Below are 14,954 nucleotides of genomic sequence, written 5' to 3'. Positions count from 1 at the left end.
CGAGGCGTCCAGGTGCCTGTTGCCAATCCAGCGATATGCAAAACGTTCAAGATGGTTCTCCCGACACGATGTTTGCCTAAGCACAGAGGATCCCCCCCCCCGCCCCCCCCCCCCCCATCTTATTGAAAGTGTTACTCCCATCACACGTTCGTGTACACTCATTCATAGTGTCCTGCAAAGAAACATGTCAAAATATAAACCATCAGTTTAATCAAATAGATTCGGGACTTTATGGACACCCTGGATTATAGATTCCAGTTTTACAATACGGGATTCCGGACGACGCATATACGTAACGGTTTGTTCGTGACTGCCGGCTAACGCTCGCGAGATATGCACATCTTCCTATCGCCTTTACCGGTTTCCGGTCCTTTTTTGTGACTAATACCAAACGCATCGCAAATTCTGGGTGATCCAAAAAAGAAAAAAAAACTTTTTTGAGGAATGATCCAGAATGTGGTGACGTCACAGGAGCACGTGACGAACACCCTGATGATGTCACGGCCACTCGTACGGTGCTAAGACGACGTTCAACGATTGTTCGATGGAAATGTTCTGGAAAGATCCGAAATTGTCCTTCAAAATCCGAACTCATCCCCAGCACCTACACACAAAGATATTGATCCCCCAGATAGCCTCAGCAGACTGTTGGGGCAAGTGCTGTTAGCGTGCGCGTGCACCTGTAAAGGCCAGCAAAGCACACAAGGGGATGGGTGGAGACAGCATCACCACGCCCGGCCGCCTTTGTCTCCCCAGTTGCAGTGTTTGCACATCAGATAATCGTCACTGGCGATGACCCAGAGCGGGAATCGAACCTGGGTTCCCGAGTGCGTAGCGCTTGCGTGCTAACAACTACACTACCGCACTCTTATAGCCTCACACACCACACCAATACAGCATATACACGTCAAAATATTATCATGAGATCCATTACAAAGCATATTATGTCTTCTTGGTTTTTTCGGTAAAGTCACATGAGGACGGCTGCTTGCGTTGTGGCCGAAACGTCGTGAGAATTATTTTATTATGTTTTATTTTTAGTAGTTTATTACTTCCCTTCTACGTGACTTTACCGAAAGAACCAAGAAGATGAATCCCTGCAGTCACGAAAGCTTTAAATCGAAGCATATCACGTATTTGCCGTGAGGGGTCCATGTGACTCCATGTGGCTCCCATGCACACTTGCTGGGTAACTGGCTAAACGTGCTATTCCGGGTAGGAAAGAAACATTGATTGACGAGGCTCCACATCAAGTTCAAGTTCATTTATTAGGTATAGCCATGTGAGCCATTCGGCTCTTGAATCGGGTGCAACCGCAACAAACAAAATACAAAAACATGAACAAGAAAACATCTTAAAAGTGAATATGTGACTAAGGGCAAACAGAAAATCCAAGAAAAGACAGCAAAATATTGCAGAAAAAGCACCGTACACCAACGCTGTGTGCACAAGTCCCAGTGGGATGCAAGTCAAACAACAACAACAACCACAAGACAACTTAGATTAAGGCCATCAGTCTTACTCCGTACTACAACAAACAAACATGGCTCCACGTGGAGCCTCACGTAGCTCCACGTGGAGCCTCACGTAGCTCCACGTGGAGCCTCACGTAGCTCCACGTGGAGCCTCACGTAGCTCCACGTGGAGCCTCACGTAGCTCCACGTGGAGCCTCACGTAGCTCCACGTGGAGCCTCACGTAGCTCCACGTGGAGCCTCACGTAGCTCCACGTGGAGCCTCACGTAGCTCCACGAGACGGGCTCTACTTGTAGGCCCACACGCGGATGTCCTTCACTTGCAGCGCCGCCTCCTCGCCGTTGCTCACCTCCCTCTTCCAGGTGGGGAGCCACTGGGACCTGCGGGGCGGCAGACACGACGAGACGCAGGCGTCGAGACGGCGAGCCCGACAAGGAGACGCCATCTCACCGAGGCTATTGGGAGCTATACTCTTAGTTTTTTCGGTAAAGTCACGTAGGTAAAAAAATGAAATGAATAAAAATCAAATATTAATAATATGATTTTTTTAATTTTTTATTAACTTTAATTGAAATTAAAATAAAATAATAATTAATAATAATTATTATTATTATAAAATAATAATAATTATTATGAATTTTAATTTCAATTAAAATTAAAGAATAATTATTACTATTTTTATTTTATTAATTTTAATTTCTATTTTTTACCTACGTGACTTTACCGAAAAAACTAAGAGTATAAATCCTTGCAGTCACGAAAGCTTCAAATCTAGAACTATTGGGAGCTACACCGCGCCGCGGTGGCTATGAGATGCTAACGACCTCGCCTGGTATACAGGAGGTCGTGGGTTCGATCCAGACCCTGACGATACCTGTATTTGCTTGGTGTACAGGTGGTCCGCGGTTTGATCCGGATCCTGGCGCCAATTATATATTTGGAATTTGCATGTTCTCTCTCTCCCTGTGGTCGCGTGGATTTTTATCCGAGTCCTCCGGGTTTTTCCCTCCACGTTTAGAATCAACATCGTGTGTTCAGAGTATTTGGCTGCTATACATTTCCACGTGGTGAGCCACTTCGTTCAGCTGACATTTGTGGACAGGTCGCTTCTGAAAAATAGTGATGTATCTCAGTGGGCCTTACCTGGTAAAATATAAACAAGTTTATTTTCCTCTTCTTGGTTCTTTCGGTAAAGTCCCGTAGAAGGGAAGTAATAAAATAATAAAAACAAAACATAATAAAATAATATAATTCTCACGACGTTTCGGCTACAACGCAAGCCGCCGTTGTAGCCGAAACGTCGTGAGAATTATATTATTTTATTATGTTTTGTTTTTATTATTTTATTACTTCCCTTCTACGTGACTTTACCGAAAGAACCAAGAAGATGAATCCCTGCAGTCACGAAAGCTTTAAATCGAAATTTAAGTTTATTTTCGCATATTGATGATAAAAGACGTGAAATTTTCAATGGAAAAAGTTAACCAACTTAGATTTGTGATACTGCCTACGACCACATCACCCTGGAAATGCCCCGGCCTCTCCAAATCAATGAACACTTAGCATAGTTGAGCCTGGTTGGCATTTGGGTGGGAGACTACCTGGGTTTATCACGAGTTGGAGTCTTGGGCTTGCAGGCGAGAGCAGCACTGTGATGGATTCTTGAATCCATCTGCGCGGAGCTTTGAGTGTTTCCACCCTCTTATATTACGAGTGCAGTGAGATCCTACAGGAGCAGCGAGGTGGCAACCTACACAGTCCAAAAGCAAAGATCCCCCGTGTAGCCTGCATAGACTGTTGGCGCAAATGTTGTTAGCGAACACATATTAAGGCCAGCGTGGCACATGATGGGGTGGGTGGCAAGCACCACGCTCAGCCGCCTTTGTCCCCCTCGTGGCGATGTTTAGACACTACACCAGGTAATCATTTGAGGCTGAGTCGATCTAGGGGTAAGCCCAGCATCGTTTCAGATAATCATCACTGGTGTTGACCGTGAGTGGCAGTCAAACTCGGTTCGCCGGGTTCGTAACGCACCACGCTAACCGCCACGCCACCGCTCCCAACACGCACGTGCCAACACACACACAACCGCGTGTAGCCACACAACCGCGTGTACCCACCCTTACACTCGCTCGTACTCACCCGCGTGATACCCGCGTGATACCCGCGAGAGCCACGTACTTGGCGTTGTAGAAGTCCAACATAGCGGTGGGAGAAGTGTTGTTCCAGGGCTTTGCGTGCGGCCGGTTCGTCCACTCGTCAGAGAAGTTCACAGTGCCCCCAACGGCCAGATTGAGGATCAGATAGAACTGCGGGGAAGTGTTGGGGGGTGGGAGGAGGGGGGGAGGTCGGATAATAGTTGGATGAGAGAAGGCTCTTCTATAACTTGCTCACCCGCCCCTCGTGAACATCTGTGAAGAAGAGCTTCATAGCTCATCGGATTCCTCCAGGATAAAAAAAAAAATTCTGAGAAAATTGAGGTGCCCCTCTCACCAGATCTGGCTCATCACGTGATACCAGGCCTCACTCGTGGGAAGAGGAAAATAAGGAAAACAAAAACAACACGACGATACCGGGCAAACGACCGCTGCCCATTCCAAGAGCGTCGGGAAGGTGGCGAAGACGGGGTGCGTTGAATCGCGGGCAATGGATGTTCACGTTCGCAGCAGCGATGCGTGCAGAGAAGGACAGGCCCAAGGTCGAGTTGAGATCAAAAAGTGTCAAACATGATGTTTGGGGTTTGGCGTTGGTGGACGGTAGGCAGGGTTTGTATGTGTATTTGTATTGAACTTCGTTCGCACTTTACGTAGCCAACCGTGCTAATGGGAGGTGCGGGTTTGAGGCTGGGAGAGCCATGGTGGGTGATGGGAGAGTCCCACAAGAGGTGAAACTTTTGACAGTTAAAAATTGAAAATTAAGGACATATTCTTAGGTTTTTTCGGTAAAGTCACGTAGGTAAAACATCAAAATTAATAAAAATAAAATAAAATAAAGATCACGACGTTTCAGAGGCAACACAAGTCTCCGTCATCAGGTGGGACCGTCACAGCCAGATTAGCTGCATCAAGTGAGGCAATGATTCAAGATGTAATCCCTTAAAAGCAAGTTGAGGGGGGAGGAGGGGGGGGAGCTCATCAGAATGTGGTAGCCAATGAATGGAACGTATCGGGAGGGAGGGGGGCGGGGCTCAAAGACGGCACGGAGTGCCACGTACAACGCATCGGGAGGGGGAGGGGGGCGGGGCCAAAAGGATGGGCGACGGCGTGGACGCGGTTGAGCGCCCATCCTTTTGGCCCCGCCCCCTCCCCCTCCCGATGCGTTGTACGTGGCACTCCGTGCCGTCTTTGAGCCCCGCCCCCCTCCCTCCCGATACGTTCCATTCATTGGCTACCACATTCTGATGAGCCCCCCCCCCTCTCCTCCCCCCTCAACTTGCTTTTAAGGGATTACATATTGAATCATTGCCTCACTTGATGCAGCTAATCTGGCTGTGACGGTCCCACCTGATGACGGAGACTTGTGTTGCCTCCGAAACGTCGTGATCTTTATTTTATTTTATTTTTTATTAATTTTGATGTTTTACCTACGTGACTTTACCGAAAAAACCTAAGAATATGAATCATTGCAGTCACGAAAGCTTCAAATCTAGAATTAAGGACATGTTTAGGAATGGCATCAGTTCCATCACTCTATGTCTCAGGTTCAACTTTCCAAGATCCAGATCCCAGGATCCAAGCATTCCAGATGCCACGGTCCCAGTCTCAGAGCCCAAACCTTAGCTATCATGTCCAGGGTCCGGTTCCCATTCCTTAGACCTCAGGTCTGTGAACCATGATCCCAGGATCAAAGTTTCAGAATCCAGTTCCTTGATCTAAGCTCCAGGCTCCAGATGCCTGGATCGGTGGCGAGATGTTTACTACCTTGCCTGGTATGCAGGAGGTCGTGGGTTTGATCCTGACCCTGTCACCTGCTGTATATTTGGAGTTTGCGTGTTCACTCTCCCCGTGGTGGTCGCGTGGATTGGTCTCTGGGTCCTGTGGGTTTTCCCTCCACATGTATAATCAACATCACGCATTTATAGCATTGGGCTGCTACAAATGTCCAAATACTCCAGTTCGTTGAGCTATCATTTGTGGCCAGGTCACTTCTCAAAAAGAGCTACATAGCTCAGGGGGCCTTACCTGGTAAAATAAAAAATAGTTTAGTTCATGAATCAGACCCTTTCCCCTTTCGTCCCAGGTCCTTATCCTCACCTCCTGATCGAAGGGGGCCATCTTTCCCCGCCCCTTCCACGGGTTATCCAAGTACGCCGGGAACTTCCCCAATTCCCAGAAGCCACCCGCACCAGGGTCCACCTTTAGGATCTCTTGACCGTCCAGCAGGAACCTGGAACCACAAACCAGTCGCCTGCAAAGATGCCGAGCAACCTAGAAGCAACTCGTAAGCACCCGGGAGATTCCAGATGTGTGATGATGTAGGTGATGGTTTGCAAGGTGGTTGGCGTGATGATGGCAGTGGTGGTGTTGGTAATTGTTGGTGGGACGGATGATGGCCATGAGGATGGTTGAGTTGGTGGAACTGAAAGTGCTGCTGCTATTGGCGAAGATGTTGCAGCTGATGATGCTGATACCTGATGTAGTCTGGTGCCCACTCCATCCCGTATTTGTGAAATCCAGTTCCGAATGTCCCCTGTGTCGCATGCCTGTGGGGAGGGGAAAGGAGGAGAGAGGAGGGGGTGGGAGTCGCAGGGGAGTGAGGGTGGTGGTTGTTGAGATTCTTGTGGTGTATGTTGTCATTGTGGTGGCTGTGGTGCGATTGTAGTTCGGGTCCTTGTGTGGTGGATGATGTTGTAGTTGTGATTGTTGTGTTGTAGTGGTTGTTGTGGATGATGTTGATATCAATTGGTGATTGTTTGGGTTTCTGTGGATCTGGTGGTGGTTGATCATGTGCTTGTTGCGGTCACCGTGATGACCATTGTGGTTGGAATGCTGCAGTCACTGTGGTTATGGTGGTTGTTAAGCCTGGTTTTTTGGTGATTGATGAATCCGTAGTTGTCGGGAGTCACGGTGATGGCTGTGTTGGTTGTTGTTGTTGTGGTGGGTGTGGTCGATGTGGTGTTAATTATTGCTGTAGTTGTTCTTGTGGTGGTTGTGGTAGAATTGCGGTCTGTGGACTGTCCCCTCGGGTACCCCTCACTTTGTCACGTAAGTCCTCCACCACGAGTTGAGGTCGGGGTAGGGTCCCCAGTGGAGGATGGACCCCATCTCGTCCACCCCGTGAGACACTCCCTGCGCGTCCTTCAGGTCCACGTTCCCTGCACAGCGTGGGGACAGTCATTGACACCCAGTCCAGTCCGGTCCGGTCAAGTCCAGACTACATCCAGACCCAGACGCAGACCCATTCCACATGCAGGCCTAAACGCAGAATAAACCCAGACCTAAGCCCAGACCCAGAGCAAACCCAGACCTAGAACCAGACCCAATCCTAAACCTAGACCCAGACCAAATCCACACCGAACCCGACCAAAGACCCACACCCAGACCAAACCCATCCCATCCTATCCCGAGATAAGACCGGATCTGGTACGGAACCAGACCAGGTCCACACTGAACTGAACCCAACCCAAACAGAGACAGCCTCCACCCCTATCCGAGGTGTAGGCCAGACTTGTACTGCTGCCCCTCACCTCGGGACTCCACGATGTTGATCAAACCGGAGCTGGGCCAATTCCCGTACGCGTTCCTCTTGGGCATCAACCAGATCGCTACACAGCAGAGAGAGTCGCGAGCAGTCACAACATCCACACACACAAAAAGCCACGGCATCTACCCCAGAAGTCCTCAATAACCCAAGAACTAAGAAATGTCGATGGCTACCGTACACCCCCTGTTAAAGAAGGCGCGAGGCTGGGGGACATCTTCGCTTTTCTATAAACTGCCCGATGATTCCCGATGCAACCATCGGAGAAATGTCGGGACTACCAACTTGTTAAACGTGTGCGGATCGCTCTCCGGTACGTCGATGGTGCGGCTAAAGCGGCAATACATTGACGCATTTCCGCACGTGGACCGCTTCATTAAGTTGGCCGCGACGGGTGGAGGAGGGTGCAGAACACACAAATTTTTACTTGCGCGGCGATCTGAATCAACGCGTAAATTATAAATCACAGTATTGCTCGCGACGGCCTACGTGTTAAAAGTCACGACAGCCATGAACACACTTTTGATACAGTCACGAATCATGTAATCATGAGCAGATTCATGCAGGGTGTCTCGGTGCAGGGCGTCTGAGTGCAGGGTGTCTGGGTGCAGGGTGTCTAAAGTGCAGGGTGTCTGAGTGCAGGGTGTCTGGGTGCAGGGTGTCTGGGTGCAGGGTGTCTCGGTGCAGGGTGTCTGGGTGCAGGGTGTCTGGGTGCAGGGTGTCTAGGCACAGGGGCACCGTCGCTCACCCGGCCACAGCCAGTCGCCCGTGGGCATCTTGGCGGTCACCTCGACGCGCCCGTAGGTGAAGGCGAACGAGTGGACGGTGCGCAGGCGCGCCGACTGCACCGGGTTCACCACCCAGCTGCCCACTTTCCCGGAGCGCTCGCAGCCGTAGAACGCGTTGCCCGTGCACATGTCGGCCGGGGTCGAGCCTGCGTACGGGTGCGCGCGTGCGAGTGCACGCAGAGTCAACTAGACCTTAAATGAGCATCTGATGCGGCGTGTACAATACTCGGTACAAGGGAGTACAGCTCTCTCACACACACACACACGACAACACACCGGACCTCCTGTATTCCATACCGGTCTAATGCAGTACAGGTCCAGCTCCCGACAGAGGAACGGCAGCCTCTCCTCCCCAGCCAGCATCAGACATTCCACGTGGCCAACCCCGCAGTGTTGTTATATTTGTTTGTGGAGGCTCCCCAAGGTGGGTTTTCAGATCCCTGTCTTTGCCGTGTGTGGATTTATCCAGGAGATGGCACGGAATTTGGTCCCCACGGGGCCTCCAGTACGTTCTTTCTTTCACGGCTATCCTGTGGTCTTTTTGGTAATTAAGCTAAAGGTGGAGGGATTGGCAGCAATTCTGGCCCGTCCAGCGTGCCCACAATTGCCCCTGTGATGGATGCGAGCACGCCATGAGGGTAATCAGCCGACTAACGTCAGCCTTTCAGCCTTTCACCTCTAATGGCATTGCAGGCATCCACAATGCACCGCGGTGTTACCGTCTGCAATCACAAGGAGATGGGCGTTGCTCCCCCCCCCACACACACACGGACCGGACTCGAACCCTCACCCCAGATGTTGAGGGAGCCGGTGCGCACGAAGTCCTCGTTGTAGGTTTCCTCCGTGAGCGTCGGGCGGATGAACAGCGTCCCGTCACGCACGTAGCTGTTGCTGCGGTTGTTCGTGTAGTGCTGAAACTCCCAGTCCTACAGAGAGACAACCACCAACACGGGAATCATCGCAAACACCACCACCACGCAACAACCACAACGATAACCACAAACATAGAAATAAACACAACCACCACAAGAATAACCACAACAATAACCACAACCACAGAAATAAACACAACCATCACAAAAATAACCACAACCACCACAAGAATAACCACAACCATGCAACAACCACAGGAATAACCAAAACCACTACAAGAATGACCACAAGAATAACCACAACCACAAGAATAACCACAACCACCACAAGAATAACCACAAGAATAGCCACAACCATGCAACCGTCAACACAACCACAGGAATAACTACAGCCACAACTAAGATACAAACACAAAAATAACCAAGGAAAACCACAACCAGGGAACCACCACGAATACAACCATGGCACAACTGCAAACCACAACACAGCCAAAGAAAAACCACCACAGCATCACCGCAATACAACCACAGGAACAATCCTCACACAAATACAAACGCAGCAGTAAGTGGTGGTTAAAAATGGTGATGGCATGGTGGTGGTGGTAGTGGTGGCGGTGGGATAGGTATCAGATTATTCTTATAATGAAATGCTTTTTCACATGAGAGAAGTTTGGAATAGGGTTCTGGTGAGGGTCTGAGTCGGCTCAGGGTCACAATTAGACACGCAGGCGTCAGGTTAGTATCCGGCTTAGGGACAAGTATGAGGGGTTAAAAAGATCAGAGGTTACGACAGCGTTAGAAGACTGTGTCACAGTTAAAGGTCAATAAAAATGGACCAGGGTTCAAGTCGAGGTTAATAGAAATCAGGGTTATAAGTTAGTGATAAGATCTTCTTGGTTCTTTCGTGACTTTACCGAAAGAACCAAGAAGATGAATCCCTGCAGTCACGAAAGCTTTAAATCGAAATTTAGTGAGAAGAGTTAGAGGTCACGGTAATGGCCTCGGCTCAGCATCAGGGTTGGGGGTCAAAGGTTGAGATGTCAGAGTCTGGGGTTAGAGGTGCGGGTACGAACGCCTCCGCCTCCCGCGGTGATCTCGTGCTCCCAGGTGTCCAGGTTGAATTGATTCCAGAGCTCCTCGAAGATCAGCCCATTGCAGGGCTTGACGGTTTTGTCGCAGAAGTCGGGACACGGGAAACTCGTGCAGACATCCACAGAGGCTGAGGGGGGGAAGAAACATGACCGGCACCATCACTATCATTATCATCATCATCATCACCACCCCCTTCTTGCAGACGTCTTTCTCACACCAGACATCCACCAAAGTTGTTGGGTTGATGTACTGGTGATGGAGCAGTGTGTTGGTCATTGCAAGCCCTTAGGCTGAACGTTTTACCATTATTCGTGAGATAATCTGGCCCATGCCTTCACTCCGGCTCAAGTTCTAGCATCATGACCGACTCGGGCATTAACGTCACCCCAACAGGATTATTCTACTCGAGGGACCACTTTTGCCAGCACCTGCTGGTGAGAAGGCGAGTCCTGCACTCACGGCCTCCCACACCGCACTGTTAAAAGGCCCTCCTTTATCCTTCCTTTATCCTTGCAATACGAAGAAAAAGAGGAGCCACTGCCGCAAGTAGAGAACTGTCCATCCCTCGTGACAGGAGCCAGAACCAGTCAACCGGACCTTCTGTACATCGTGCACGGTCGTAGCTCAGATTGCAATGGAGGAATGGCATCCTTCTTCCTCCCCAACAGGTATACACACATTCCACCTGGCCACTCATGGCAAGTGCCTGTTGTTCCTGGAGTGTGTGGCCAGGGGATGCCATGGGTCGCATGTCCCTTCCTGGACCTCTGACGCAGCTCCTCGTCGACTAATGTCATCCCTTTTAGCCAAGGGCATTGCTTACAACACACACCGCCGCGTTGGCATCTGGTGCAACGAGGAGGTGGAGTTTGTATCAGACCATCATCACCACCGCCACCACCTCCACCATCGATACTACTACCACTATCAAAGACAAAGATCCCCCATATAGCCTGAACAGAGTGTTGGGGCAAGTGCTGTTAGCGGGCATCTATGAAGGCCGGCACGGCACACGAGGGGGTGGGTGGCCAGCACCACGCCCGGTCGCCTTTGTTTCTCTTGTGGCGATGTATACACACCGCACCATGAACTCATTTGAGGCTGAGTCAACCTAGGGGAGGCCCAGGACCAGTTCAAATAATCGTCACTGGTGGTGGCCGTAGGTGGGAATCGAACCCGGGTCGCCGGGTTTGTAGCGCAGCGCGCTAACCGCTACGCCACCGCTCCCCAGAGGTCGCAAACGGGTTTTGATTCCTTACCCGTACCCGGCCGCACCAGGGTCGCAAACGGGTACCCGTACCCTACCCGTACCCGGTCGGGTACGGGTAGGGTACGGGTATTGGGTACCCGATTGCGACCTCTGGGATGAAGCCATGTTGCAGGCGCGGGTGGGTTGATTCTAGGAACTTGAATTGTGAGAAGAGACAAGATGTTTGGAAATGAGTGACAAACGGTGCCTCACCAGTGACTCACGGCCTACCCGTACCCGGCCGCACCTGGGTCGCAAACGGTTACCCGGGTACGGGTAGCCGGGTATCGGGTAAGGTACGGGTATCGGGTACCCGGTTGCGACCTCTGCCGCTCCCCCCACCACCGTCACCACCACCGTCACCACCACTGCCACCACCACCGCCACCACCACCGCCACCACCGTCACCACTTCATTCACCTTGCTTTGCGCAGACGGCTTTTGAGCCGAGCGCCGCGGCAAGCGCCACGGACAAGGCAAGGAAGAAAAATGTCCCCGCCATCCAGAGGGGCTCGCGACTCTTTTGATCGCAGCAAAACTTCGCGTCGTCTCGGCGCTCTGAATTATCCACCATATCCAGACACAAAAACCCTCGCTCGGGGGACGCTTTATCTGCGGCACCAATCTTTCCCTGGCGACGCGATATTGCGCGGTTTCTGCAGGACGCATGGACACACGGAATGCACAAGTTAATGAATTACTTTTTAAAAACAACATGAGTACAATAACGAATTGGGGGAGTCACAGGGTGGGGAAGGGGGGGGAGTGAACGAGTGAGAGTTAGTGAGGTCACGGAGATAAAATAATTGGTGTTTGGGATGAAGTTCAAGTTCAAGCTGCCATCATGGCCAAAGGCGTTGTTCACCACCTCGCAGCTCTGACACATCCCACGGCTGCTGCACGGTCGACATGTGGCGACTTACGAGATCTGCCCTGACCATCTCCCCCCATCTGCTCTTTGATCATCTTCTTGGTGAACGGACTCGTGGAGACCACTGCAATGCCCTCGCGCGATCTGCGCACTTGTTACCGACCACGACGACCGTCCCAGACACCTGCACGCACTCAAACAGCGACCACTGTTCCCGCGCCTCCGATTGGCGCGGCTGGCCACGTGCGGTGCTAAAGAAGTTCAACATACACACTGACGTGCGGTGTCCACCCGCCACGTCTGGCCAATCAAAACGTTCTGTCCAGAACAGCCATGAGCGGTGGCAAGTGATCTATCCACTGCTGGATGAAGCGTGCTTATTAAACTATGTGCAGTGATGATAACAATATCGCCATGCGTCATCATCAAAGACAAAGCGACCCCGTATAGCCTTGAGATACTGTTGGGGCAAGTTCTGTTAGCGAGCACCTATTAAGGCCGGCACGCCAGTCGAGGAGGGTGGATGGCCAACATCACCACTATCACTCATTCCTCCCCACCCGGCATGTCATCGCGTCCCTTGGCCGTGCGACGCTATTACGCATCACACCTCCGGTTTAAAACAAAACCAAAACAAAAATCCCCAACAGCGATAGGTAACAACACCGCCTCGCCTAAAACGCGAGCCGATGATCAAAGGCGCATTCTGTCGATTGCCTTAAAAGGGGATTTCAAAACAGTTCCCCTTGCTCAAACAAATCGAACGATGCGACACGGGACATTCACGCGCTCCGATGTCCGCGCGCTCGTTAACGGCCACGTCCACCTTAGCCACCTCGCGCCGCGTCGGTGGTTCGAATGGATTTGAACGGAACCCCGCTCCTGGGTCAATGGCCACGCACCCACGACACCAGACCGCCTCGAAAACTCTGCCGCCTCTGACCCGATGCTCTCCACCGCCGCAGTCGGCAGTGTCCTCGATGGTGCCAATTCGCACCATCGCACCATCGGCTTCCAATTGGCGAACGAATGCGTTGCGAGGTCGCACTCGTTTACACGCAGAGCGCTCGCCACAAATGGACCACACAATACCTTGCTGATGTCGTCGAAGAGCACAAACCATCATCACACGAACTCCGATCATTCTCGCACCGGCGGCTTTTGGCAGACCATCGAACAAAGGCGGTCACCGCATCGCGCGCTTTCAGATGCGCTTCTGCGGCCGTCTGGAACGCTCTTCCTTCTAATATTTCGAAGCCACTGGGAGCAACGCACTTTTAAATCGAGATTGGAAACTTATTTCGTTAGAGCTGCTTTTTACATTTAGTTTGTTGTCCTTCCCCGCACGTCCGCTTAGCACAATTGGCTACGTACAGTGTGAGATAAGTTCAACATACATACGTACACCAGTCGCGATGTGGCACGGCGCTTCGGGTACTCCAATCGACTATAATCCCACGGACTGGCGCCGCACTCACATAATCCAGCAAACACCATCCGGTCAACCTCACTCGGCACACGGCACGGCAATGTCAAAGCGAAGCGCGGTGCGCTTCCACCACGACAACAAAAGCTTACCACGTTCTCTTTGGTTCTTTGGGTAAAGTCACGTAGGTAAAGAAAATAAAATAAATTACATCACGACGTTTCGGATACAACAACCACAGCAAAAAGCTTTGTGTTGTGGTAGGTTCCACCTGTGTTGTATCCGAAACGTCGTGATGTAATTTATTGTATTGTCTTTACCTACGTGGCTTTACTGAAAGAACCAAAGAGTATGGATCCTTGCAGTCACGAAAACTTCAAATCTAGAAGGTTTCCACGTTCTCCGTTGAGGATCGAACTTCAAGTTTCGTGACGCCTCCATCCCACCCGTTCTCCACAAGTGGCCGCTGGGTCCACCACCACCACAGAGAGCTTCCCTCTCCCTCAACCCACAGCGCAAAACAGAAATGAAACACCCCCTCCTCCACTGTCAACTCTCGCCGTCTCATTGTGCCGATTTACCGAAGCTTACCGCAACCAAGAGACGAATCGGCAGACTTACAGCTTGGGACGGAAATGCAGTTGGTCGCTCAAAGCGCCCCCCACCTCCCACTCTGCTTGATTTTGCTCCTACGCTGGTGCCGTGCCCACAGTTGCTACAGCTGGAAAAGTGCTGCCTACCACCCTCGTAGCTTGAAAGCTGCTGCCTATATACCATGTGGATCCCCTACCCCACGTGAACCGGCTCCGATCGGCTTCACCTTTCGACCTCCTCCATTCCGTTCGCACGCTGTGTTGAGAAAACAAACCCGTCTGACTCGTCAAACTACAAGCATGCCTGTTAGAGTATTTGTATGCTGCTATACATTTCCACGTGGTAAGTCACTTGGTTGAGCTGGCATGTGTAGCCAGGTCACTTGTGAAAGAGAGTTGCATAGCTAAGTGGGCCTTAACCTGGTAAACTAAATATACTCTTTGGTTCTTTCGGTAAAGTCACGTAGGTATAAAATAAATAAAATCACGACGTTTCGAGTACAACACAAGCAATCATCATCAGGTGGGAAAACCACAGCAAGAACAGCCCATCCCATCTTCCTTGCACGTTCCCCAACTCATCTTTCCATCGCGTGGAACCGCATTGTACCGCGTTCCTGTGTTAACCAATGACCACAAATGTGTCGATTCGTCTCATAGACCGAAATGGAATGTGTGCAGATGTTTTTCTATCAGCAAAGAATGCAACAAGGAAGTAAACCTTTGTGAGAGATGAGTTAAGGGTTGAAAAGAGGGCTGACCATCACCACTGTTTTCATTTTGCTGCAATGAAAGACATGGCGGCGACTATTGTATGTGTGTTATGTATGTTGAACTTTTTTCGCACCGTATGTAGCCAACCGTGCTATTGTGAGCCCCGTAGCCTTG

At 50.9% G+C, this 14,954-nt stretch overlaps 1 protein-coding gene across 6 annotated transcripts; it reads right to left on the bottom strand.

Annotated features, from left to right (window-relative positions):
- Window positions 1-1,249: 1,249 nt before the first annotated feature.
- On the bottom strand, window positions 1,250-14,292 carry LOC144728120 (beta-1,3-glucan-binding protein-like). Of its 6 annotated transcripts, none has more exons than XM_078607412.1 (11): window positions 14,065-14,292; window positions 11,597-11,832; window positions 9,909-10,054; window positions 8,754-8,889; window positions 7,924-8,109; window positions 7,162-7,239; window positions 6,672-6,789; window positions 6,106-6,177; window positions 5,729-5,861; window positions 3,629-3,784; window positions 1,250-1,855 (listed from the first exon to the last, which is right to left on the bottom strand). In XM_078607412.1, the coding sequence occupies exons 2-11, from the start codon at window positions 11,748-11,750 to the stop codon at window positions 1,694-1,696; spliced, it is 1,341 nt and encodes a 446-aa protein (XP_078463538.1). In that variant the 5' UTR covers window positions 11,751-11,832; window positions 14,065-14,292; the 3' UTR covers window positions 1,250-1,693. The 6 variants fall into 6 exon arrangements, with proteins under 6 accessions (XP_078463538.1, XP_078463539.1, XP_078463542.1 ...); XM_078607413.1 differs by having other exon boundaries at window positions 14,095-14,292; XM_078607416.1 differs by having other exon boundaries at window positions 3,618-3,784; window positions 14,065-14,290.
- Between the last annotated feature and the right edge of the window lie 662 nt (window positions 14,293-14,954).

The sequence above is a fragment of the Lampetra planeri genome, chromosome 27 (genome assembly GCF_965212315.1).
Source record: "Lampetra planeri chromosome 27, kcLamPlan1.2.h2, whole genome shotgun sequence".
NCBI lineage: Eukaryota > Metazoa > Chordata > Hyperoartia > Petromyzontiformes > Petromyzontidae > Lampetra > Lampetra planeri.
This window is presented reverse-complemented; position numbering and strand designations above follow the sequence as displayed.

Bases quoted from the DNA above. Each gene is read 5' to 3' on its own strand.
- LOC144728120 (XM_078607412.1), bottom strand. From the start codon at position 11,750: ATGGTGGATAATTCAGAGCGCCGAGACGACGCGAAGTTTTGCTGCGAT. The intron at 8,110-8,753 runs GTGAGGGTTCGA...ACCCGTACGCAG, and splicing joins CGGCTCCCTCAACATCTGGG to GCTCGACCCCGGCCGACATG. The intron at 6,790-7,161 runs GTGAGGGGCAGC...CACGCTGTGCAG, and splicing joins CAACATCGTGGAGTCCCGAG to GGAACGTGGACCTGAAGGAC.